This window comes from Phyllostomus discolor, chromosome 12 (genome assembly GCF_004126475.2).
Source record: "Phyllostomus discolor isolate MPI-MPIP mPhyDis1 chromosome 12, mPhyDis1.pri.v3, whole genome shotgun sequence".
Taxonomy (NCBI): Eukaryota; Metazoa; Chordata; class Mammalia; order Chiroptera; family Phyllostomidae; genus Phyllostomus; species Phyllostomus discolor.
The window spans coordinates 35,079,944-35,105,427 of NC_040914.2; the positions used below are offsets into that span (position 1 = coordinate 35,079,944).

Below are 25,484 nucleotides of genomic sequence, written 5' to 3' on the forward strand. Positions count from 1 at the left end.
TACCATCGAGCTGAAGCTAGCTCCCGTCTTAAAAGGGAGCCCCACCCTTGACCCCCCGCCCTCCACGCCCCTAGCAGATACCACCTCTTCTTTGCTTCTCTTCATCACAAGCCCATTTGCGCCTGTCTGCTTGGGAGGGACTCCATTTTTCTCTCGTGAGAAGACTCCATCTGGCTTTCAGTCCGCTGCGCGCCCCACGTCCCTGACCGTGGTCACCCCCGACTGCCCCCAATTCCAAGGTCGCTCCCGCCCTGATACCAGCAGGCCGTGGGATGCCGTAGGATGTTACCTGGACTCTTCTTTCCCATCCCAGAAGACCACCATGTACTCCTGGCTCTGGGACGAGAAGAAGGTGGTCTGCTTCCCGCAGGGCAGCTGGTACATGAAGGTGGCGAAGGTGGGGTCCTTCATTTGGCTCACCACGGACAGGGCCAGCGGTCGCTGGGGGAGAGAGGCCACCGGGGCCGTGAGCTGGGGTCACTTACAACCAGAAGGACGCCCGTTCTGCCCGCTTAACCGACGGTCTTCAACCAGGGAGGGAGGAGTGGTACCTGCTCATTCAAGACCCATGGGAAACAAGAGCCAAAACAGACGCCAGAAACAGACCCTTCCACCAGGTGTCTGGGTCATCGCTGTCCACGGCAACTCAGACTCAGGGGACGAGGTGAGCTTACCGCTGGGATAGTCCAGTCCCTGCGCCCAGGGACGTACAACTTTATAAAGAAACGTTCTCAGACCCCATGCATTCCTGATTCAACCAGCACCTTCGAAAGTGGTGAGTGAGATTCACCCTGAAAGCACCGGGCTTTCCCAATGACAGCCCGCTTTCACACGATCACGTGGCTGCTGTCTCTTCTCACGAGCAAACCTTCTTCCCGCTACTTTGCAAAGACACAGCTAGGCTCTCCACCCCTGCACGGGGACTGTCTGGCCAATAAGGGGCTGGTATGTTTTATGTGCATGACGACGCAATACAAAAGTCGGGAAGGAAAAGGACGTTTATAGGTTGCAGTAGTGACATGCGTGCAACCAAAATGACCTGGATGTACTAGGAGTTGCAAATATTTCTTTCTAGGACAGGTGAGCAGAAAAGAGTTGCCCTTTTTGTTCGAGACCCTTTGAGCGGGGTGGGCTGTGGGACCCAGTGGCTGAAGGGGCCAGGCCTCAGGCTCTGCCCACCCCCCCCCCGCCCCCAGGTACCTTCTCGGGCTTCGTGTCCCAGCATTCCATCATGAGCGCCTGCAGCCGATGGAACTGCACCTCCTCCGGCTGCCCCAGCACCGGGCGGATGCCCTTGGACAGCTTCTTGGCAATCTGCAGCTGGTGGTGGCCCAGCGCGGGCCGCTGTCCCGACAGCAGCTCGTAGAGCACCATTCCGTACGAGAACATGTCCACCTGGGCAGAGAGGCAAGCCAAGTCAGGTCCCCCTGCCCCCCCCCCCCGGGCCCAGAGGCTCTCGCAAGCTGCCCCTCAGAGGGAGCGTGCAGGGGGACACCGTTAGGGAGGGGACACACGGGCCCTGCCCGAAGGGAGGCACGTAGCTGTCCATCTACCAGTCCAGCCGTCTCTCTCCACCTGTCCAAACATCCAGCAAACCACCTGGCCGCCCACCATTCTGTCCCTTCATCCATCCATCTTCCAGTCTGTCCATCTGTCCTTCCTTTCTTCCTTCCTTCTGTCCTTGTAACCACCCATTTTTCTGCACATTTATCTATCCATTCTCCTTCTTACCCATCCATTCACCCATCCACCCATCATCCATCCATCATCCGTCCACCCATCCATCACCCATCAATCTAACCACCAATCCATCATCCATCCACCCATCCATCTAACCATCATCCATCTGCCCATCTGTCCATCCATCTACCCATCCATCTAACCACCCACCCATCATCCATTCATCCACCCATCCATCATCCATTCACCCATCTACGCATCTATCTATCACTATGAATCTTCCTGTTATAATCTTGGTTTTGAGATACCTCATCTGGGTCACTTGCTACTAATAAGCTCTTATTTTTCTCACTGTGATTTGCCTTTTCTAGCTTGGTGAACAGCCACAGGTGCTGAGTTTACCCTCACTGCTTAGGGTGCTTAGGCATTCTTGAAGCAATCATTCAAGGATCCATCTGCTTGGGGGCAGTGGGTAGAGGAGGGGCACCCAGACCTCAGAAGCTACTGGCACTGTGAGGACTATCTGGGTGTCCTGATGCGGGGCCTGGGCTCCTGAGCTGTGCAGCTGGGCCACACCAGGGGACGGCGGTGGGCCAGGGTGGGTACCTTCTCATCATACACGATGCGAGGCCGGATCTCTGGGGCCTGGTAGCCAGGGGTGCCCTCCACGCCCAGGGCGCCCTCATGAAAGGACTGCCTGGAAATCCCGTAGTCCGACAGCTTGATGTTGACGTGGTCCTTGACGTCCAGGGACCAGACCAGGATGTTGTCGGACTTCAGGTCGCAGAAGATGATGTTCTTCTTGTGCAGGTAGGCCAGGCCGGAGGCCACCTGGTAGGCTATCTTCTGGGTGAGCATGTGCCCCAGGGGCATGAAGGGAGAACCTGGGCACAGAAAAACATGCCCAACAGTCAGGACACCAATGGTGCTCTCCCCTTACCTTCCCCAGAATACTCCCCAGAATACTCTCTATTCCACCGACACGTTCTCATCATTCCCGCGCTGGGCACCAGGGGAGGCGGAGACTGAGCTCCTTCCGCAAAATATCACTTAGGACAAAAACGCCTGCCGTTACAGCTTCACTCGTGGGACCTGAGGCCAGGAGTTGGTGTTTTTACTGAAACAGCAAGTATGCAGAATCCCGGGCCAAGTTTGCTACACAGTCAATGGGCAAGTTGCAGCTATAAGAGCTTCATTAAAAAAAAAAAAAGCCTTCCATGGAGGCAGAAATAATTGAGTTTCACTGCATTTCTTTTCCCTGAGTCCAACGATGGCTCCCTCTGTCAGGTTCTGGAATTTAGTTGTCCTTTTCTCAAGCTAAGTTATTTTATTTTACTTTTTTTTTAAATTGATTTTTAGACAGAGAGAGGAAGGGGGAAAGGAGAAAGAGAGACACCAGTTTGTTGTTCCACTGACAGATGCATCCATTGGTTGATTCTCTCATGTGCCTTGACTGGGGATTGAACCTGTAACCTTGGTGTATTGGGACGATGCTCTAACCAATGGAGCTGCCCAGTCAGGGCTCAAAGTAAGTTGTTTAAAAATTTTTGTTAAAAGAACAAGTTAGGATAAAACTGACCCCAGGGTCTCAGAATTTTAACAGTGGCGGACGCGTGGGGCCCGTCACAGGTAAGGGAGAGATTTACGTGGCCTCGGAGCTTGTCTCCGGCCTCCCTGGCTGACCGTCTGATGCTCAAGTGTACTCCCACTGGGGCTGTCCTCATTCTCCTGCTCAGGTGAGTCAGTTAAGCAACTTCTGGGATTATGGCCGTGAACCAGACCTCGAACCTGCTTCTCTCTGAGCTCCTGCTGACACCACTGAATAGGTTTAAACATGGTGGGGGCTTGTCACCACCCACAGGCAGGTGGCCTCGTGAGCAGAGGGCAGCTGTGTCCTGCCCCAGCCAGCCAGGCCAGGTTAGGCCAGGCTAGGCCAGGCTGCAGGGAGCTCCCAGGCCTGCGCTACTGGCCATGCGCTCTGGAGCCTCCCAGGAGCGTCTGCCCGCCCCCTGCGGAAGGTTCTCGCCGTGGCGTTTACCTTTGGCGTTTTCAGACAGCACGGTATTGAGGCTGCCCAGCGGGGCGAGCTCCAGGGCGAAGCAGAGGGGGTGGATGCTGATGCCGATCAGAGACACGATGCAGGGGTGCTGCAGGGCGTGCAGCATGCTGGCCTCCTGCCGGAACTCCGAGAAGTTCTTCACGGCGTCCGTGGCCCGCAGGTGCCGCAGCACGGTGTCTGCAGGGGGAGCGCACGGCCGTCAGCACGGCCCGGAGGGGAGCTCCAGGGGTGCGGGGCAGGTGACAGGCAGCAGCCTGCTTGGCAGGACCCTGTGCTGGCTGCCCAGGGAGCCCGTCCAGGGCCACCTGGGTGAGGGTTCTGGCCACTCTGACCTCAAGGGGCCGGTGGGGTCAGGGTTTACATTCCAACACATCAGGAAGTGAGACACTGTCACTCAGAATTTGGCACCGAAAGTGGCATTCCTGAGGCCTCCTAGGCCGATACAAGCCCCTCCTCCTTGGCCGATAAACTTGTCCCTGTCAAAGCAGGCGGCCCCTGCTTTGTCAGTGGAAGGTTAGGCACGTCCTCACCCTTGTCCCCTAGACGATGCTCTGGCCCCACGCAGGTGCTGGCCGCCTGAGGGGCTCAGTTGTGTCTTATTCCAGCTCCGTGTCCGGAGCCCCACCCCGAGCTTGGCTGAGGCGACACGTCCTTGCCAGGCTCTCGACTGCTCCCCCGCAAGGGTGCTGAGGGTTTGGTCTCTACCACCCACTTATTCCCCACCCAGTGGCCAGGGCCACCTGAGACAGAAAGGGCCACCGGCCTCTCCTCAGCCAGGGATGAAACTGTGGGGGCAGCTCCAGGTCTGAGACAGGAGACCTCAGGCCAGAGAAGGGTGTGTGGCCAGAGAAGGGTAACCTTCTCCCAATGCCCCTGGAATGTGCGTTGTTCACCCCCCAAAACAGAAGGCCCCTTGCCCGACACCCACTGGGCTGTGGTCAGCCCTGAGGTCTCAGCAGGATCCTCCAGGCCTTGTTTGTACACCTGTGTCCCGATCTGTCCCTCCTTTATGAGCAGATTTTTTAAAGAGTTCTTTTTTTTAAAAAAAATATTTTTAGAGAGGGGAAAGGAAGGAGAAAGACAGGGAGAGAAATATCATGAGGGAGACAGACATCAATGTGTGGTTGCCTCTCGTGCGCCCCCTACTGGGGACCTGGCCTGCAACCCAGGCAGGGGCCCTGGCTGGGAATCAAACCGGCTACCCTTTGGTCCGCAGGCCAGCACTCAATCCACTGAGCCCCACCAGCCAGGGCCTTATGGTCAGATTTTAAAATTGGGAATCATTGGACATGGAGGTTCAAACAGCATGGAAAAAAATCTTGGCGATTCAAATTGATTGATGGTGGCAGGTGTATGTGTGTGCCGGCCAGATTTGTGTGTGTGTGTGTGTGTGTGTGTGTGTGTGTTTAACTGCGAAAGTTTTGTTTTTCATGATCGGTTTAAAAGCACTAAGGATTCATTTCTGACTGTGGTGTGAAGACTGCCCCGCGTCTCCACCCTCCTCCACTGACAAGCCAGCCTTTCCCTCGGCTCATGAGGTCACCTGCGTCCCCGCCAGCTTCCCGCACACGTCATGCCGTCCCGCTCCCCAGGCGGCCCGCTGGCGCCCGGGGGGGAAAACCGCCGCCACTCCCGCATGCCTGTCAGTCGTGACATGGGCTGGGCAGGCCTCTCTGTCTTCTGCTGCCCACTGAGGAGCTTTCCTGGCTGTTCCTGGCCTGGTGCCGTTTCACAGGCATTTTATAATCAGTCCAGTTTCACACTCACACTCACACACACACACACACCCGTTTGACGAAACCCTTCCCGACTCTGGGGTTGGTGAAGACTCTCTTCACTTTCTCTGTGCAGAAGGTTGCCTTCTCTTCGCTCCGTTACAGTTTTGTCTCTTCCTCTCTGATCTGCTTTCTTTCTACGGGTCCACGATTCTAACTTTTCTACCGATGCCGAGAGTGTAAATTACGGCAAGGAGGACCTCGCCAGGCCAGGGGCCATGACAAAAGTGGCATTTGGATGGCTGGAGCGAGGACGAGCACGGGGAGTTAAGAGGTGATGGGTGGAGACCATCTGTGGACTATACATAGTGGGTAGGCCTTTGTGGGGTGGGGGACCCCACGCCGGCTTCCCAATCTATCTGGAGAGTCCACTTTCCTTTAGTGGAGATGGCGGAGAGGGTCTCCCAGGCTAAGGGGTCCACCTGAGGTCTGACTGTGTGGCCCCCCCATGCCAGGCCCGGGTGGGACACGGAGCAGATGGAAATAGGAAGGATGGCTCACGTCCTAAGCAGGAGCGTAACCTCCAAAAGCAAATTCCAGGCCTTGCTCGGCCTGATCCTGGGGCCTGTCCCACATCCTGCCAGGGTTGTCCCCGGGGTCCACGCTGGCCTGGCTCACCTCCCTGCTCTTTCCCCCCTGCTATGGCCTCAGGCACGAGGTTTGGAGCGAGGGAGCCCGCGTCTGAAGAGAAACGACGCAGGGCCGAGTTTACCTGCAGGGGCGTTAGCAAAGTTCTTGAACTTCTTGATCTGGAACCGCTTCACGGCCACAGGCTGGCCTTGGTACCGGGCCCGGTAGATGATGGTGCCGCTGCCGCCCTGGCCCAGGATGCTGCTCTCGTCCTCGCTGTGCTCCAGCTTGCTGTTCTCCAGGAAGAGCCTGCGGGAGACGTGGCGCGGGTCAGGACAGACGCCCGCCTGCCCGGAGCCCCGGCGGGGGGGGGGGGGGGGGGGGGGCGGAGGGAGCGTGATACTCTGGGACCATGGCTGGGCCGCGGCTGACGTTTCCAGAGAGTCTGTTTGGGATCATGGGTGCTGTTCAGAGCGCCGGGCTGTGCAGCTTCTGGACAAGCGACCTGGATTATGAACGTCGCCACAGCCTGCAGTTAGAACCAAGCCTACGGGGACAAGCCACCTGGCCTTCCAGACTCCACACCAGAGATGCCACTGCCCGGGCCCAGTGCGGGCACAAGACCTAACAAGGTTCAGCAAATACATGAAGATTCTAAAACTTTGGGACTGCCCAGTCTGGGTCCCTCCTACCCCCACCCTCCAACCTGACTCACGCACATACACAGAACTCTGCCTGTGGTCTCTAAGCAATGCTAATTCTTGTGTTAAAGACCCAGGAATGAAGGAAAATCATTTTACAGAAGAGGTGTTTCACTAGCGTTTCCTCTGATGAGGTAACTGCGGAGGTTGCAAAGAACTGTGGGGGAAATTATCCCGTGGAGGAAGCAGTTCCTTAGTTAATTAACTAGGAGTTTTAATTCTCACCTGAGGATATGTTTGTTGATTTAGAGAGAGGAAGGGAGAGAGAAACATCGATCCCGTACATGCCTCCCGTACATGCCCTGACTAGGAATCGAACCCGTGACCTTTTGGTGTACGGGACGATGCTCCAACTCACTGAGCCACCCAGTCAGGGCATACTTTCTTAATTTCATGGGTTCATTTAGAAGCAGGTCTTGGAACCCCAATTCTACAATATCACAGAATACTTCACGTCTATTTTCTTGGGACGGGGGAGTGATCTGGAAACATGAGAATTCGATGTTCTTTTCCTCCTCTCCCCAAAAGTTTAATTCTCTAGAAGGAAACTAGATGTACCAATCCTCTGAATAAGAAACTAACAGGACCTCACAACTCCAAACAAGCTGCAAACCACCAATGTCACTGCCAATGTCACCCCGTCTGCAGGGAGACCAGAGCACAGCTTCCGGTTTCCGTGCCGACAGAAGATTCCGCCTCATACTGAGCATTTGGATTTCATGACGGTTTCTTGCCTCATGGGAGCACAGAGTGTTTTCTGATTTCCCCAGCCTCTCCCCCAGGGACTGGCTTAGATGAGACTCCACAGGTTTCGGGGATCCCAGTGCTGAGGGCAGCCGTTGGGAGGTGGCATTTGCCAAGCCAGGAAATGAGGCTGCGGGTCTGGGGGTGCCCCTTTTCTCGAAGATGGAGGAGGGCTGGACTTCTATTCCTTGAGCAGCGGGCAGAGGAGGAATGAGAGAGGGGGACCGGGGCTAGCAGAAGGAGCTCCCTCGTGGGGTCCCGGAAGGACTTCTCCTTCCAAGTGCTCTGCCCAGCTGGGCCAGGGCCGCCTCCCCCGGCAAACCGGCAGCCTGGTTCCCTTCAGGCAGCCTGGGACGGGACCCCGAAAGCCCCCCCAAGACGGGGCGGGAGCAGCGGCTGTGGGAACTGCCAGCACCATGGGCAGCCCCCACGCAGTGTGGCACGGAGCTGTGGCAGCGTGTGTACCTGGCCGGGAAGTCGGTCATGAACAGCTCGGGGACCAGCTCCTGCAGCGGCACGGGCACGTCGGGGTGCCGGGGGCAGGCGATGAAGTCCCGCTCGATGGCTGTCAGCACGCAGTCCTCCATGTCGAAGTACTGCACGTCCTCCGCTCTCTCGCCGGGGCCGGCGTGCTGGGCCCAGGAGGCCTCGCAGACAGGGCAGGGCACGTACTGCTCCATGAGCGGGGTCCCGTCACTCTCGGTGGCCGTCAGGGCTGCGTGGGGACGGGGCGGGAGACAGCTCGCCTGAAGGCGGGGGCGGTGGCGGGGGCAGGGGGGTCCCTGAGCAGCGCCCTGCCCACTCAGCCAGGGTGGGCCCATCCCAGCAGGAGGTCTGTCTGCTCTCGCCTGGCCCCCAGGGAGCACATGCAACCTGACTCCTGACTTGGGTTCCTTTTTGGAGAGCTCTGCCCTCCATCCTGAAAGATGTGCTCAGGGAGGGCACAGGGGTGCCCTGGACAGCGAGCGGCTGGTGGCCTCGACCCTGAGCCTGGGAGGAGGGGCCTGGGACCTGGGGGTCCCTCTCCCACGGCCAGCCCCTGCAGGACACAATGAGCTGGGTCTGGGCCTGCCAGGCTCCAGTGACCGAGCCACAACCAGTGAACGGTCATTGTTCACGTTCAAAACCCAAGCCTTGCAGTTCCCACCATTCTCTGTAGAAGAGCAAGCAATGCAGGTGGAGAAACGAGGGCATATCATACGAGACAAAAGCTGGTCATTTTGCACGGGCTCCCCGGGGCAGGAGAGACACAGCTTTTCTGCACGTCTCTGAAACGGGGTGCAAAAGACACCCTGTGGCTGCACCCTTGGGGTGAGTGGAGGCCTGCTTTGTGCAGGGTGGGAGGCGGGCTTCCAGAACTTTCTGGGCACACCTGCCATGTGCAAAACATCCTGCCAACTGGTTGGTGGTGGTGTCCCCAGACAGCCCTGTCTTAGGTCCCTCCCATCTCATGGGACTGCCCCTCCCCCGCCAAGTCAAACCACAGGACCAGCTGCTACAGGGACCACTGCTTGGTGGGGAGATATTATAAAGGATCCGGGAGGTTCCCACCCCTAAATGCTACAATTCACACACCCAACTGCCTTCTCTGAGGGCCCCCTCTGGGCCCTTTCCCGAGTGGGTCACCTTCCCATCAGCACCAGCAGGGCCCCAGGCCCTGGGGGCTGTGGCAGGCACACGACAGCACGCCCCGGCCACTCTCCTTCAGCATCTCCTCGGATGCTCGCCTGGGACGCAGGGATGGTGGGCCGGCCGGGAAGCCGGCTCAGGGAGGCCGGTGGCGGTGCCTGGGTCTCAAAGGCCCCTGCGCTGGCTCGCTGGGCCTCCAGCCCCCAGAGGAGGACGGCTCACAGGCCAGTTTTATCCCCGATGTCCTCCCAGCTGCAGAACGCCCCGTGGGCTTGTCTCCACCCCAGGAGCAAAACAAACAGCTTCACTTCAAAGGGTGTTTTCTTTGGGTGGACTGTCCAAGGGTCTGAGAAGGGCTGTGTGGGTGGCTGAGCCCCTGGGGGACTTGGGGGTAGGGACAGGCACGGAAGGAGAGTGGGGGCCTTGGCAGGTGTGGTCCCTTCCGTCCCCGCCCCTGCACAAGGCGTGAGCTCCAGCTGCAGGCTCTCCCCGCCCCCCATTCCAGCAGCACTGTCCACACAAGACCATGTGAGGCTCACCTTGTCTTCTTGGACCACGTGTCCAAGGTCATGGTCCTCCCCACACCCTGTGGGCAGCCAGGAGGCCAAACACAAGCCCCGTGGGGTCTGGGCCCATGTTGTCCCCACAGCATCCCCACCCACACACACAGCTGGACTCCCCCAGGAGTCAGACTCCACCCTAGGGTCCTTAGGGACCCTCTGGTTTCCTTGGGCTGAATACCAGTGGGATTTCTCGTCCCCAAATAAGGAACCTCCAGATTTATACAGAAATACAGTGGACCCTTAAACAATACGGGAGTTGGGGTGCTGACCCTGTGCACTTGAAAATCTGAAGGCAAATTCTGATACCCCCAAAACCGAACTACAGTGGTCCCTCGGTGTCGGTGGGGGACCGGCTCCAGGACCCCTGCAGGTGCCCAAATCCACGCACGCTCAAGTCCCTTAGGTAAAGTGGAGGAGAACAGTGAGCCTAGTCAAGACTTTCTACCCACAATTCCCTACAGTTTCAAGCCATGCTTGGTTGAATCTGCAAAACCCACAGCAAGGAGACTAACTTCATATTCATTTTAGGAATTCGCATATGCATGGGCCTCACAGTCCAAACCCGTGTCATTCAAGGGTCAAGTGCGTTCCCAGGAGCCCGGGCTGGGTTCGAGAACATCCTCTTACCGGGAAACCACTGGTCGATCAAGGAGTTGACGTGGTCGGTGATGAAGGCCATGGCCGAGAAGTCCCTCACTTCGGACTGGCAAATGATTTTTATCCCTCCGCTCTTCTTCTTCTTCCAGTTCACATCCGAGGATTCCACGCTGCAAGCCAGAGGCAGAAACAGAGTCCACTGTGATCCTGCCCTGCATGCAGGTGCCCTGGACAGGCCTCCTTGCCTCCAGGGGGAGGGCCCCACCTCCAGGGACCCCCAGGGGCCCCGTGCCCGGCCGGGACTGTCAGGGGGGCCCCTGTGTTTGTGCGCAGGGCCCTGCCTCGTCCCCAAACCGCCCCAACATGGGGAAGCGGACATTCATGAGCTCTGGGCTGTAAGCAACTCGTGGGCTGGGGTCTGGCTCTCAGGTGTGACCCGGGGGGCGGCGGGGGGAGGTTCTTTCCTATCTGACCCACTGGATTCTCGTCAGCCAAGTGGCCAGCGTGATGCTGAGGTGGAAACATCCACGGGAAAGCCCCAGACCCCACGAGTGGCCCAAACCAGGCCCCCGTGTAAAGAGAGTTTCCCCCTTTCCCTGCATCTCCCACAGAGCTGGGGAGAATATTCTGAAACATTCGTTGTAAAGATGAAACAGTCTTGTGTGTTTATGGAACCAGATTAAAATCACTTCTTCAACCTGCTGTCTCTCTCTCTCAAAAAAAAAAAGAAAAGAAAAGAAAAGAAAGCAGGAAGAGGGAGCCAAGGGAGGCATCCCATGTCTCACTGGGGACTAGTGACGTCATCTAGGACAGGCCACAGGACGGAGTGTCGTGCCACCTAGGTGACCACAGGGGCGCCGGAGCTCAGCAGCCACCCGCCTCCCACAAGTCCTGGGCTGGTCACCACGCCCTCCCTTGCCGTTTGCACCCCCCTACAAGGGAGGAGAGGAGGGGAGAGGAGATGTGGACCCTCTGGGACATTTGGGAGGGAGCGTCTCCTGTTTCTAGCCAGCTGCCATGCTGAGCCACTCTCAGGAGCAGAACAGGACTCCAATGGACGGTCCCTGGGGGGAGGCCCCCACGGGGACCTTGTCGGGCGCCCCCACCTGAGGTAGCCCCCGTCAAACGTGACCAGGAGGCCCTCCTGCCAGTAGATGGTCTGGTTCCTCTTCACGCGGAACGTGCTGCAGCGGTTTCTCTGGTTCCCCGCGAAGCTGTAAATGGTGACCTTCCTGTGCCTGCTCTTCGTGTTCTTCTTGGTTTCGAAAAGCTGAAAAGGCAGAGAAAAGACCCTGCTTAAGGATTCTGGGCTCCTCCCCGGGCCCCGGGCAGAGCGCTGAGGGTGCCAGGATGGGCCCCACGGTGATCAATGACAACGGTGTCCGCCACCCCCCCCAAACCCCCGTCCTCCCCACTCCCCACCCCGCTGCCTCCGAGTTAAATGCTGCGCCACCAGCAGGGTCTCCTGGGGACCCTGGGAACGGTTTCCCCAAAAGCCTGAAAATAGGCGTTTCTTTTTCAAGTCCGTCCCTCCTTCATTTTATCAGCAAAAACTGACGGTAAGAAACGAGGAAAATATAGAAAAAGGTAAGCGAAGAAATAAAACACCAGCACCGCCTAACAAAGAGATTATGAAGGATTTGGTGCGCTTTTACGTTCTACTGAGAAATATCAGAATCCTTTGAATACTTCCACTCTGGACAAATACGTGTTGGAAATACAGGTTCACAAATTCTGATCTCTCAGGGAACTAGAAAAATATTTCAGCGGAAAGCAAATTAGCCAGGAAAGAGGGGAAAGGATTTTGGTATGCTTTGTTCCAGACTCTGTTTTCTATCTATATGTCGGTTTACAAAACAACTGAGGTCATCTTTTCTAGATGAGTATCTCTAATTGTCTAAATTTCTAATCTTGGATTTCTAGCTTTGTATACTTTTCGAAGCTACGCTTTTCTCATGCCTTAAAAAACTTAGGTGAAATCCATTCTCCTGAAGCTCAGGATGCAGTATAGTAATTTCCCGAGCATTCTCTTCTTCGGGGGCTTAGATGGAGTCTAACATTTTGCTCCTTCCAACAAGTCAGACGAACATAAAGCAGCACAAAGCTCTCTCTGATTTCAAAGAATCCCCTTGGTTCAGACTTGAAGCTGTAGGGTTACCGGGACAGGGTCTGAGCGATTTATAGCGAGGGATCACTTTCAAAAGCCATTAAACTTATATACCGCTGCCACGGGTGTGTGGATGCCTCCTGACTCTGGGGCCGGCTACGATCACTTCACTCTGTTAATTTCACCCTTCACTCTGTTAATTTCACCCTTCACTCTGTTGATTTCACCGGTTGCAAAGTTTGCAAACCGGCACCTCTGAGGCTGCTTGCATTTGCATGCCTCTGATCACTCAAGAGACTAAACTCCTTTCTTTTCCTCATCTGAATTTCAATGGGCTCCTTTCCTAATTTTGAGCGAGGGATGATACTGGGAAGGGTGCCCACCCCCACTCCCCGCCCTTGCAAGCCCAGCTGGGCCCCTCACTCCCCTGACATAACCCACTTGGGAGCTCAGGCCTCACAGGACGCTGGGGCTCTGTGGCCTCCCACGTAGAGCACGGCCAGCCGGAAGAGTTCACAGGGAGGGCAGAGGGACCGAGTGACCAAAGGGGGGGCCGTCGGAGAGCCAGCTGCCGTGCCCACCCCTTCCAGCAGCCCACCCTTCCTGCTAACACGGGTGGAGAAAGTCACAACGTTTAGGCTCTCGCTTCACTTTTTTTTTCACATCTTAGGAAAATGCGAAGATCCAAAAACTGGCTTGTATTTAGCCAAGAAGTTAATTGCATAAGGGCCTTTTCATGAGACCTGCGGCAACAGTGAAATCCTGAATTGAATAATTGTGTGCAGGTTTGGTCCAGGCCTTCTCATACTGTACAGTGGGCCAGAATCTTCTGGAAGGTTATGAAAAACCGAGCGCTGGGCTCCATCTCCACCCTGGAGTTTCTGATGCGTGGGGGCTGGGCGGCCCAAGAATTTTGCGTTCCTAACAAGTTCCCGGGTGAGCCCGATTCTCCTCATCCAGGGATCCCACTCGGAGAACCAACACTCTGGACAAATCCTACCTCCATGTTACTGTCTTATATGCAATCAACATTGATGGACAGCCGGGAGTCCTTTCAAGAACCCCAGGTGAACCCACAGAAAATGCCTCATTGCTACAAGACCAAATGCAAGTTCTATGCCAGTGGGTCTCGAGCTTGACTGGACAGTGGAATCGACTGGGAGCTTTAAAAGAATACTAACGTCTGGCTGCCACACCCAAAGGTTGTGATTTAGACGGTCTGGGATCTGGTCTGTGCCTGTTAGAAGCTCCCTGAATCAGTCTAGGGCAGCAATCCCCAGCTTTTCGGCACCAGGGAGCGTTTTCATGGAAGACAATGTTTCCACTGACTGGGGTGGGCGTGGTGGAGACAGGAGGCAGAGCTTAGGCGGTAACACCAGTGAAGCTTTGCTCCGTGACCTGGTTCCCAGCAGGTCATGGACTGGTATCTGTCCATGTCCCTGGAGTTGGGGACCCCTGGTCTAGGGCACAGGCTCAGTGGCAAACTCAGGGTTGGAAGCCTACGGACCTCCCAGTGTGGTCCCCAAGCCCAGCGTCACCTGGGACGATGGTCAGGGATGCAAATTCTCAGACCCCAGCCCACAGGCACTGAATCAGAACCTCAGAGTGGGGCCTGGAGGATTTGGATGTGGGTTAACCATCACTCTTAAAGGAGTCAGGTACCCACGTGATGGCCACAGTGTAGTTCAAATGGGCCTGCCGGCTTAGCCCAGAGAAGGCAGCCACGCTGAGCTTGCCTCCCGGGCCCAAGTCAGCAGTTCCGCTGCAAGGAGCGTGTTTTACGCCAAGCCCCTCCAGCAAAGGGCATCTTCCTCCCTGGAGGGCACAGCCACAGGCGTCTCCCCTGCGGGCCCCTGCCCCGCCACGGAGAAATCACCACTACCTGCAGGTCCATCTCCGCCAAGCTGATCAGCATCCGCGCTATAAACCTTTGCCAGAAGCCCACGGGCACGAAGCTCATCTTAAACACCCTCTGGATGGTGTTGGCCGTGGGGTACCGCATGTTGTTGGTGTCCAGGCCAGGCTTGGACGGCAGAAGGTGTGGCAGGAGGTAGCTGAAACGCATCAAAGGGGACCGTGATTGTCACATTGCAGTGCTGTGGCGGGGCCCTGGCCCCGGCAGACAACCCAGGTGCCTTCTCCCCAGAGACCTGCAATCTTATTTTTAGAGAGAGCAGTTTATAAGCTATGAATACATGCCCCAAGAGAAGATGAAGACGGGCCCCGTGAATGCATTTATCGAGGTCTCTCAGGCAGAGACCAGACTAGGGTTGAGAAAAAGACGTGAAACCATCTGTGGTCGTAAACACATCCGACAGAGTGAATCGCCGCGGACTCTCTGTAAACTGGGCCGTGGCTGGGGCATCGCTTACGATGAACTCGGGACGGCGAAGGAAAAACAAGTAAGAGTCATGCAGCTCCAAGGACAATGTAGAGATTGGGGTCAGAATAACATTTCTGGCTTTCGAAGCTATTTATTGTTCTTGGCTCGCCGAGACTCCACAATCGCCTTTCAAGTTAGCATGAGGCTGTTTGTGCAAAAGAGGGATGTTTTATGAGAGTCCCCTTGCTCCTCGTAAAAGCGCTGAGTCATCGGTCATGGAGCTGTTCCTGGCTGCGGACGTTTGGAAACAGCTGAAACCTGGAGGTCCCTCCAAGGGTGTCCCCGAGGGGCAGGCCCAGGGCGGACGGAGCCTTGGGTGTGTCCTTTTCTTAACAAAGGCTTTGCCTTTAAGATTATTGGCTCACTCCAATAATCTTAAAATATGTCAGCTTAGCCCTGGCCGGGTAGCTCAGTTGGTTAAGAGCATCATCCCAAGTTTGCGGGTTCGATCCCCCATCACGTCACGTAGAAGAATCAACCAATGAAGACGTGAATAAGTGAAATGACAAATCGACGGTTTTTTTTTCTTTCACTTTCAAATAAATAAATAAATAAATAAATAAAATATCAGTGTGAGTCCAGTAAAGTGTCTTTGGAACTTTCTGGAAGAGACTCCAAAAAATATTGTAGAAGGAAAATTCGGTGTCAGCCTGGCATCATTCCTGGCTCAGTGTCTCCCTCACATGCAGCTTAACCTCCTTGCCTGGCTTGGGAGCAGAGAGGACCCCAGGCTCGCAGGGTTGGTGAAGGACAGACAGACAGACAGACCTGGGCAGCTGAGACCCAGAGTGGGCCAGTGGTGAAGTTTTAGTCCTCAGCCATTTCCGACGTGGGCTGAAAGGACCTTCTCAACCACCTTGGATGGGTGCCTCTCGCTTCATACGTTATTCCCATTTTTTAAAAAGATTTTATTTATTTTTAGAGAGGGAAGGGAGGGAGATAGAGAGAGAGAGAGAAACATCAATGTGCAGTTGCTGGGGGTCATGGCCTGCAACCCAGGCATGTACCCTGACTGGGGATCAAACCTGCGACATTGTGATTCGCAGCCCATGCTCAATTCACTGAGCTATGCTAGCCAGGGCATTATTCCCATTTTACAGAATGGAAAGGAAAAGCAGCTGGGCCCCATACTCAGGCAGCCTGGCTCCACGTTCTGACTGCTGTACTGTAAACCTCCACAAGGGGCTGGCAGGAAGCTGGCTCATTTTATTGTCCAAGCAGACATATATAAATGTCTAACCGACTCACTTTTACTGAGTGTTAACGTCTGCTCCTTCCTGTGGATAAAATCGCCAGACGACTGTCCGGTTTTACCAATGTCATAAACTCGCAGGGGTCCTGACCTTGGGTGTTTTCATGGACCAGAGTCAAGAACAGCCTGGACCCTAGTCTGTGGACTTGGGGTCCTGGATGCTGGCCAGCATCGGCATCAGACCCGGGAATGGCTGACGCTGACATCAGAGCAAGGACGCCCTGAGTTCCAAGCTGGCGCAGGTCCGAGCGTCACTAGATTAGAGCCACATGGCCCTCCAGCCCTCGCCCCTGCCACATGCCGGCTGCCGGGCTGTGTAATTAGCAGGCACGCCCTTGCCACTTACTCCATTTTTATGTGCCAAATAACCAGGCAACCAACCCCCTAAAATGTGAACCCCCCAAGGTTATTTTTTAAGAGTTTATTTATTTAGTTTTAGAGAGGGGGAAGGGAGGGAGAAAGATGGGGAAAAGAAAGATCAATGTGTGGTTGTCTCTCGTGCGCCCCCTACTGGGGACCTGGCCCACAACCCAGGCATGCGCCCTGACTGGGAATCGAACCAGTGACCCTTTGGTTTGCAGGCCAGTGCTCAATCCACTAAGCCATACCACCCAGGCCCCCCCCAAAGTTATTTTTAATGCCATCCTTGTGTGTTTTCCTACAACTTTTCTGTAAGTGGTTATCTTTGAACCCAGAGAAAAGAGACACCCCTGGCACAGGAAGAAAAGCCAGCCTAGACAGGCAGGCTGTCACCATGGCCCGTCCCTGGGACTCTTGTTTGAGCCACCCCGTGACCCCCATCCCACCTCGTGGCCCTGGCCCCCACTCCTTCCTCCCTGGAGCGGCCCTCACAGCTCCCTGCATGGACTGACTCACCTGTCATTGGCGACGGGCAGGGCGATCTCAAACTTGGCCAAGAACTGGAAATACTGTTCCTCGGTCTGCTGCGTGAAGCCAGTCCCCACCAGCAGCATCCTGAGGTCCTCCGCCCGGATCACGCCGTTCTTGGCCACCGACCGGGAGCCTTTGATGTTAAAGATCCTCTGCAGACACTCGGACAACCAAATGGGGTCGAGGAAGTAGAGGTTCCTCAGGCCGTGACTGGTGTCGGGGAAGTGCAGCAGGGTGCCGGTCTCTATGAGGAAGCTGATGGCTGTGCGGAGAAGGGGGTGGGGGGGCGGCGTCAGACAGAGGGGGCGCTGGGGTGCTCGACTCCCACGGGGGCCTGGTCACAAATGCTTCCTGGGAAGCAACCCACTCGCGGGTCCTTCGGATCGGTTGGCTGATCTCACCAGCGGCTACGAGAGCTACGGTGTGGCCTGACCTCCGTTACTCATGGATTCCATCCTTGCAAATTTGCTTATGAGTAAAAATTTGTGACCCCCTCGAAATCAATACCCGCTGTGCATGTGCCGTCCTTTGCAGACATGCGCAGAGAGGTGAAAAACCGGAGTGCCGTATTTCCAGGACAGCGCCCCCTACTGTCCACCACCCCCACCCCACGCCATTCCCTCCCCTGCCACCCCTCCCCCACCATCCTTCTCCTCCCTCCCCCCTCCCCCCACCCCGTCCCCACTGTCCCCCGGCCCGCCCACCGGACTGCAGGTCCTCGTAGTCGTTGATGTCGTTGCCGGGGGTCTGCTCCACCAGCTGCTCCAGCTGCCTGTCTGTTAGGTACTGCACGTCGTCACTCAGGCTGCGCCGCTGGTGCTCCGCCAGCACGGCCTCCTGCAGGCTGAGGTAGCTCCGCGGGATCTGGAGGGGGGCGCAGCGGGGCAAGGCTGGGCGCTCAGGTCCCAAGGCGTGCCCAGCCAGCCCGGCCTGAGTGGGAGCTATGCTTCCCTGCCCGTCCCTCCCCTTCCCCCAAGAAGCTGCTCGCACAGGCACCAGGAAGCCCGAGGACACGGTGGAGAGAGGGGCACGTGCAGACTCCCCACATCCAGTAAGGAGGCCCCTCCGGGTCCGCGTGGACGAGCGAGGTACCCACCAGCCGCCCCACCAGCCGCTGGCAGCCGATGGTGCTGCCCACGTCCTTCATGCCGCACGTGACGTGGAAGATCAGCTGCCGCAGCCCCTCCTGGCCTTCCAGGCTCTTGCAGGAGATTTCGCTGCGAGGGCGGAAGAGAGCCACTGTCACCACGCACCGCCCCCTCTGACAAGCCCTGCGGCCCGCGTCTCCACTTTCCCACGTCGTCCCAGAGAAGTTGAGAGAACTCACGAAACGTGGACACAGAGGAGTTTCTCGAGGACTTAGGTGGTGCTGAGAGCACCGTGACGTGCCGCCGCAGCCTGTGCTCCCACACACCCATTTCACAGAGGGGCAAAGCGAGGTGGCCCCCAGGGACACAAGGGGCAGAGGAGCAGGCTGGGGCTGGACCCTGTCTCTGACCCAGGGGTGGCACTCCTGTTGTCACGGACCCCAGGGAACGTTCTCCAGGGAGGACTCTGCCTTCTGGGCCGGGCGGGAGTGTCCCCAGGCTGTGCACCCACGTCCCTGGGACTCAGCCCAGAGGGAGGGACCCCAGGTGCCACCAGTGATGCTGTAGCCACACACACTATTACCGTTGGGGAACAGTTACTTAAGTCACTGAGCCTCAGTTTCATCATCTGCAAAGTGGGTGCAACACAGACCTGGTGGTGGGGATCCGAGGACAGGGGATGGGGGAAGGGACAGCCCCAAGGGCTGGTCCCACAGCACTGGCCCCTCCTGCCCCACATCCAGCGGCACCCTCACCCATCTCAGCCCCTCCTGGAGCACTTGGACCGAGTGTGAGGACCACAGTCTGTGCCTAATCGGCGACTGACAGGTGTGGCAGGCCGTGCGGGCTCAGCACAGGCCACAGCAGTGGTGGGGGGGATGCAGGAAGGGCACCCAGAGAGGGTGTTGCCAGGCCCCTGCCCTGTCCCATCTGTGGCTGCCCCTCAGCCTCCCCAGGGATGTTTCTGCTCCCGGGGTCACGCTGCCGCCCCTCACACCGGAAGAGGTCCAGAGCTGCCCAGCCCCGGTCAGGAACCCTCTGCCGGTGGACTGCAGGCATTTCCAGGAAGAGGGACCAGAGACGGCCCCGCAGCCCCAGCCCAGGCGAGGTCGGAGGGAGCAGGAGCCCCTCCCCCCCCGGAACACTCACTGTAAGTGCTTGAAAGTGATGTCAGGGAAGCCGGTGGCCCTGGACCCGGAGGGCGAGCGGCAGAGGGCCAGCACGTAGGCCCGCAGCGTCGCGATCCTCTCCACGCGGAATTTGCTTTCGATCAAGTCCAGGTGGGTCCCCACCACCAGCACCACGGCGTTGGGGGCCTTGGCCTGTGGCGACAGAGAACCCCAGGGAGCTGAGCACCAGCGCCCCCTCCTGGATGAGGGAGGGGAAGCCGCTCCCAGGGCGCAGAGGGGCGCCGCTGGCCTGGACGCCCGGGGCTCTGAGCAGCACCCGGGGCTGCCCCCCTCACGCCTGCCTGTAAACCGCCAGGGGCTGTCGGGCACTGACTGAGGGGTGTGTGAGGACCCCCGTGACACTCCCGCCGGGGCTGAGTCCCTGGTCCCCTCAGGCACTGCAGCAGCTGCCTCTGGGCCCCATCACTTCACACCTGAGAGGGGGGCCCTGTTCTCCTTTAATCCAAGAATGAGGGGCTTCGAAATTAAGGCAGAAGGAAACAGGAGTGCTGCCCACCCTCAGCCCCAGGGGGCATCTAAGTGCTTTCCTGTGACCTGTGACCTATGACCCAGGGGCCCTCAGGCTGTGTGAGTCTGCCAAAAGGCAGAGCATTTCTTCCTAGCAATTCATTCATTCATTCCTTCCTTTCTTCCTTCTCTCTCTCCCTCTCTCCCCACTCCGTGAAACGGAGACACTTGGGAGCATCGAGGGGGATGGGTGGGCAGACGTCTCCTTACCTCGATGTTGAGCAGCCAGAACTGGAGGCTGGCCACGGCCTCCTCCCCCAGCGCCAGGTTCCAGACCACCACGTACAGCGCCTTGTCGGTGAAGAAGCACTGGTTGACGGTGGCCATGCTGGCGGGGCCGCCGATGTCCCAGACGGTGAATTCCACGGACTCAACCTACTTGAGCAACAAGGAGGGGACAGAGGGAGGCATTTTACAAACCCAGGGCCTCCTCGTCCAGTTGCCTCGAGAGACCTGATGGCGCGGAGCGCGGTGTTCAGGGAAGGAAAACAGGGTGACCACGGAGGAGCCGCGCCTGCCTGGCCAAGTTTGCGTCACGAGTCAGGCATCCAAGTGCGGGAAAGGGGCCAGGGTGGGGAGGAGGACTTTCCAGAAGCCTCTATGCACAGCTCACGGAGCAGGCGGGCAGGCCCTGGATGCTGCGTGTCTGTGGAACACAGGAGGGAATTCTCCCTCCCCCATCCGGGTGGCAGAGGGTTAAGCGACATCCCGCAGGAGGAAGCCCCGGCAATGACTGACGTCACACGAAGGTTAAACCTCCCTCGGCGTAGGGGGGCGCCGGGGCAGAGGCGTCGGGCCTCCTCTGAACCCAGGGCGGGGGGGGGGGGGGGGGGGGGGGGGGGCGGTGTCAGTGGGCGGCGGCCACCAAGGATGCAGGAACACTGCCCCTGACGTGGGAGTGGAACAAAAGCTTAGCTGTCGGGCTGCCGGGAAGGGCTGTGTAAACGGCGGTTTCTCTATCGCTCTGTGAGGTCAGAGTCTGGCCCCGGCAGCGAAGCCTGTGGTTTTCTGCAGCACAGAAAACCGTTCCCACAGCGCGGCTGCGTCCTGGCCTCCGGGACCTGCTCGTGGGCACGGATGAAACCCAACAGCTGCTCCCGACAGCTGGAGGGCTCATCACCCGGAGCCACGGGCTCCGCGTGCCAGAGAGGAGGTGGCTGGCTGTCTCGGGGTGACGGAAAGGGGGGACTGCAATGATGGCGGAAACACGGAAACAGCCGCGCACCCCTCGGGCTGCGGGCTAGCCTTTGCTGGAGAATATCTGGAAGCAGGTTGCATTGAGCGATAGCTTTAAAAGCAGGAGGGAATCCAGAGATTCCGGTCACTTTAGAGAACCCCGGGACCTGAGCGAGCAAGATTCACCCCTGGGGAGCAGGGTGGGGGCTGATGGGGATGATTGGACAGTCCCATCCCCAACGGTCCCGTTCCCAGCGGGCAGACTCTGTTCCAAGTCAGCGTTCAAGTACACATTCAGTTTAAGTGCCTCCCGACGCCTGCTGGATTTCCCTGACTTGGACAGAGACTTTGTGTGACAGGCAGGTTATGGGAAAAATCCTGCGGCCTCTGGCCTCACGGCCCCTCGGTTTCCCACAAGCAGCCTCCTTGCGTCCGGATCCCTGTGTGGCTGCCTGTCACCACAGACTGGGCCACGGGCGGGGGGGGGGGGGTCCTTCTCTGTGCTGGGAGGCAGCTCCCGGCCCCATGCTGTGTTCCACCCACCGCTATTTCATGGGCTTTGCCCTCAGATTCGAGTGCAAGGCAACTGTCATTTTCTTTGGTCTCACACTGAAGGAAAAACTGGGTGATGAGTAGGTTCACCGGAGCATTGGTTTTAAATAGGGCTGGACAACTAGGCTTTTCAGAGCCTGGGGTGACCCAAGGTGCCGGGCAGAACAGCGCATTCGTACTTGGGGTGCCTTCTTGGCCTCCCCGTCAGGGACAGGTGCTGGCGTGCCTCTGCTCACAGCGGTAGCTCGTTCTCAGCCCCAGGCCATTGGGATCACATCCTTTGGTGCCAGGGGTGGTGAGGCCCGGGTACCATACTGTCTTTAAAAGCTCATCAGAGAAATCTGACAGCCAGGATGAAGGGCCACTGGCCCAGAGCCTCACCTTAGCTCTAAGAGAAAGTCATGCTAAGTGACTACAAAGTCACACTAAGAAATCCACTGCCCTTGGCAGGTGCTGGGTGCAAACAGTACATGGCCGCCCCTGCAAATTTCCTGGGGGGTCTGAGGGAGTCCTGGGCTCCCTGGAGAGGTGGGACAAGGGGCCCGGGGAAGCTTTCTCCCCGCCACGGACACTCTGCATGCTGACCATCCTTGACCTTGGCTCTGGAGCCAGCTGGCCTCTGGAGCTCCCACTTGGTGGTCCTGATGGTGGCCTCGCCGTGCATCGCCTGGGCGGCCTTCCCCGTCTGTAAGATCTCCAGGAGGGTGGACTTGCCCTGCCGCGGAGGCCCCACGACGATCATCTTCATCAGCTTGCACTTCTCCGCCTTCCGCAGCTGAGCACGCAGGTAGGACAGCATGGCCTTGGGGCCTGTGGGAGACGGCGGAGCAGGGAAGTGGGCGCTGCTGCGGACACGCTGCTGGGGATGTGCTCACGGCTCTGGGGCAGGGGAGTCCTGTCTGGGAGGAGCCCTGTCTGGGGGTCCTACTGGGGCGAGTTCAGAAGGAGGGGAGACGGGATACCGATCACCCCAGAAGTGAAGTCCAAGGTCAAGGACGTAAGACAACATCCTTGGTGCTTAAGGGGTCCTAGGCAGTGTTATTGTGTGGTCAGTCGCAATACAACGGTCCTCAGTGACTCTGGTTTTCTGGAGCACCCAGAAAGCATTTCACTGCATTGTTGCAAACATGGGAGCTGGGGTGGGGCTCCAGGGGGCACCCAGCTGTCTGCATGCACCCCAGGCCTCGGACAGCTGGAATGGAGCTGTCTTTCCAAGGGGCTGTCACTAGGGGGCGCCCTACCTTCTTTTCTGATCTCTGCAGGCACGTTGCTGATGTTGAGTTCTTCAACGTCCAGTTGCCAGAGGTTGCCCAGCTGCCCCAGCTCCTCGGGGAGCTCTCGCAGGCCGGGGTTGCTGAGGACACAGCGGGGACACACACACACACACACACACACACACACACATACACACAGCAGTCGGTCAGCCTCTCAGGCCCAAGGGGGCCGCTGGGAGCCTGTACCCCAAGCCCGGCCTCCTGGGCTCTGATTTCAACCACTCCTTTTAAACACTAACTTCAAAGCCTTCCTCCCCTGCTACCGTCGGGAGTACAAATGGCAGCTCTGTCTTTTGCAAACCCCCTCGGCTTCGTACTGGGTCCCCTCCCCCAGCTTTCTCATCTGGTCTACGAGCACACCATCTTACGGATGAACGCTATTGCCCTGGCCGGGTGGCTCGGTTGGTTGGAGCCTCATCTCATGCACCAAAAGGTTGTGGGTTCGATTCCCGGTTGGGGTGCATACGAGAGGCCACTGATGGATGTTTCTCTCTCACATTAATGTTTCTTTCTCCAAAAGTCAATAACCATATCCTCAGACGAAATTGAAAAAAAAAGGTTATCACTCCCTCTTCTTGCAAAGGCAGCATGACCGGAATTATTGTATATTTTCATGAAGGTTTTCATGCTGTCCGAAGCCCCGTGGCCACTCAGCAAATGAAGGATGAGGGGTCAGAGAGTTCTCTCTGAGACTGAGCAGAGCAGCAGGGGCAGCCTCAGGGTCTCTCTCTCCCCTGCCTTCCCTGCCCCCCCACCAGCTTGCAAAATCCCACGGGCTCCTGGGTACTCAGACGGCTCCTCCCTCCCCGGCCGTGTCCCCGGATGGTTTACGGAAACACGTGCCGCCTCCCTGGGCTGGGCACTCACTTTCCCAGGTAGAGCTCCGACAAGCTCTTCAGCAGGCAGACCGAGGGAGGGACCGCGTCCAGATGGTTGTCGTTCAGGCAGAGGACCTCCAAGGACTCGCTGAGGAAGGCGGGAAACTCCAGCACGCAGGCTGCAAGGGAATGGCAAAGCAGACTGCACACTCGAGACGCATCACCAGGGTGTGGAGGCCCAGAGCTGGAGGGTGAGGAGGAGGAGGGGGCGCCCCCTCAGGGTGAGATGCCCACCCTGTGGCTCTAGGGGTTCTAATGCCGGCAGGCCGTGCAGCAGACATCCCTGACCAGGGGGCGGGGCCGTGAGAGCAAGGATGCTCAGCGGTGCGCTGCCTGAGCCTGACGACAGCCTAGCCGCCCACCCCCACGGGGGTCATGGGGGTCATACACAACTATCAGGAAGCACGGGCAGGTCTATAGGGATGGGCTAGGTCGTGATGCTCAGGAGCTCCCGGTGGGCTGAGAAAACCAGGTGTGGAACGAGGTATCTGCAGGCTCCATTGCTGAAGCACAAAACGTGTGCAGACACGCAAGCAAACCCACGCTGTATACATGTTTGTGTGCATGTGGTATCTGCATGCACGTACACATAGCACAATGCACATGTGTACCCTGCATGGTGTTGTCTGCACGCACACACACACATTCCAGAAATGCACGTGTGTGTATATATGTTACACACACATGTCAGACACAAACAGTTGTTACCAGAGACACATGAAATTCCATAGTTGTCTCTGGGGAAGAAAATTATTAGGAGGCTGAATATTCCTTCCACGCCCTTTGGTCCTGTTCAGATATTTTGCTCGCCATACCCGTGTATCACTTCTTCAACGAAAGAAAGCCAGCGAGTGGACTAAGAAATAATACCCGGGGCTTACTTTGCATGCGCCCTAACATGGCACGCTCTGCAAAACAAGCCAACTCTCTAGCACCTGAGTAACTTCATGAACTAGGCTAGTGACGACATTGCCACGAACATCACGTCAGACCTGCCGCTTTCACAGGCACCGGGTGCGTGCGCTGGGGCAGAACATGGCCGGGAACCTGGAAACACGTGCTGATGGGAAGCAGAGCTCTGGGCCCCCCACCCACCGAGGGTCCCTGTCAGCTCGGACAACCAAAGACAAAGCAACTGCTCAAAGCCTTCTCCTCTGGTTCTCAGCCAGACGGCGAGAAAGGGAAGCCAGAATCTCTTTCTCTTGGGCTGAAACGACGCTCCACTGCCTTTGACCATGACATCCCGCCTCGCCCTTGACGCCAGCTTTTCTCCACACACGAAGCTGCAGAGCCCGTGGCCACGGGGTAACTGGCTGCAGAGAATGCTCGGGGAGCGGCGATACCGGGACCCCAGAACGGGTGCCCGGACATCTGCCTCGTGAGTGGCAGTGCTGGGAGGGACACAACGCAGCGGCCCCCACAGAGCGAATGAGCAGCTGATGTTTACAGGTGGCTCTGCCCTTGACCCTGCTCCATGAGAAAAGGTTCCAAAGGGCTGCTTCTTTTGTTTCGTTTTGTTTTTCTCCCCCAATGAAAAAGAATCATTAGCTTTCACCGGCCCTCCCTCACACGGAACACATCTCAACACTTGGTCTAGATGCGTTCCAACTTTCAAGCTTCGACTTGGTGTCTATGAAGCCTTTTCAAGTGATGGGCGGAGGGAAGGAGGACCTTTGACTGCAGATGGGGGCCGTGGGGGGGCAGCACCTGTCCGGGGCCTCCCAGCCCGGCGTGGGAACCATGGAAAGCAGACTGGGAGGAGCACAGCTCGAGGTATTTATGAACTGTAATTACTTATTCATAAGTTATTTATGACTCGGCTGGTCTGAATGTTACCGTAAAAACGGCCGCCCAAATTATTTTTGGAC

The 25,484-nt window shown here is 57.5% G+C and overlaps 1 protein-coding gene across 2 annotated transcripts in view; it reads right to left on the reverse strand.

Annotated features, from left to right (window-relative positions):
* The window catches only part of LRRK1 (leucine rich repeat kinase 1), a 105,369-nt gene that overhangs the window by 7,641 nt on the left and 72,244 nt on the right, over positions 1-25,484 (reverse strand). The window contains exons 13-29 of one of the 2 annotated variants that reach the window (XM_036012951.1): positions 23,606-23,735; positions 22,706-22,818; positions 22,060-22,274; positions 19,947-20,111; positions 19,189-19,361; positions 18,048-18,168; positions 17,656-17,815; positions 16,937-17,213; positions 14,305-14,479; positions 11,425-11,588; positions 10,349-10,488; positions 7,995-8,244; positions 6,227-6,393; positions 3,719-3,916; positions 2,287-2,564; positions 1,201-1,395; positions 290-441 (exon numbers count right to left, since the gene is read on the reverse strand). In XM_036012951.1, the coding sequence (XP_035868844.1) occupies positions 290-441; positions 1,201-1,395; positions 2,287-2,564; positions 3,719-3,916; positions 6,227-6,393; positions 7,995-8,244; positions 10,349-10,488; positions 11,425-11,588; positions 14,305-14,479; positions 16,937-17,213; positions 17,656-17,815; positions 18,048-18,168; positions 19,189-19,361; positions 19,947-20,111; positions 22,060-22,274; positions 22,706-22,818; positions 23,606-23,735 (3,073 nt within the window). The remainder of the gene's footprint in view (positions 1-289; positions 442-1,200; positions 1,396-2,286; positions 2,565-3,718; positions 3,917-6,226; positions 6,394-7,994; positions 8,245-10,348; positions 10,489-11,424; positions 11,589-14,304; positions 14,480-16,936; positions 17,214-17,655; positions 17,816-18,047; positions 18,169-19,188; positions 19,362-19,946; positions 20,112-22,059; positions 22,275-22,705; positions 22,819-23,605; positions 23,736-25,484) is intronic. The other variant, XM_028502292.2, reaches the window with a different exon arrangement.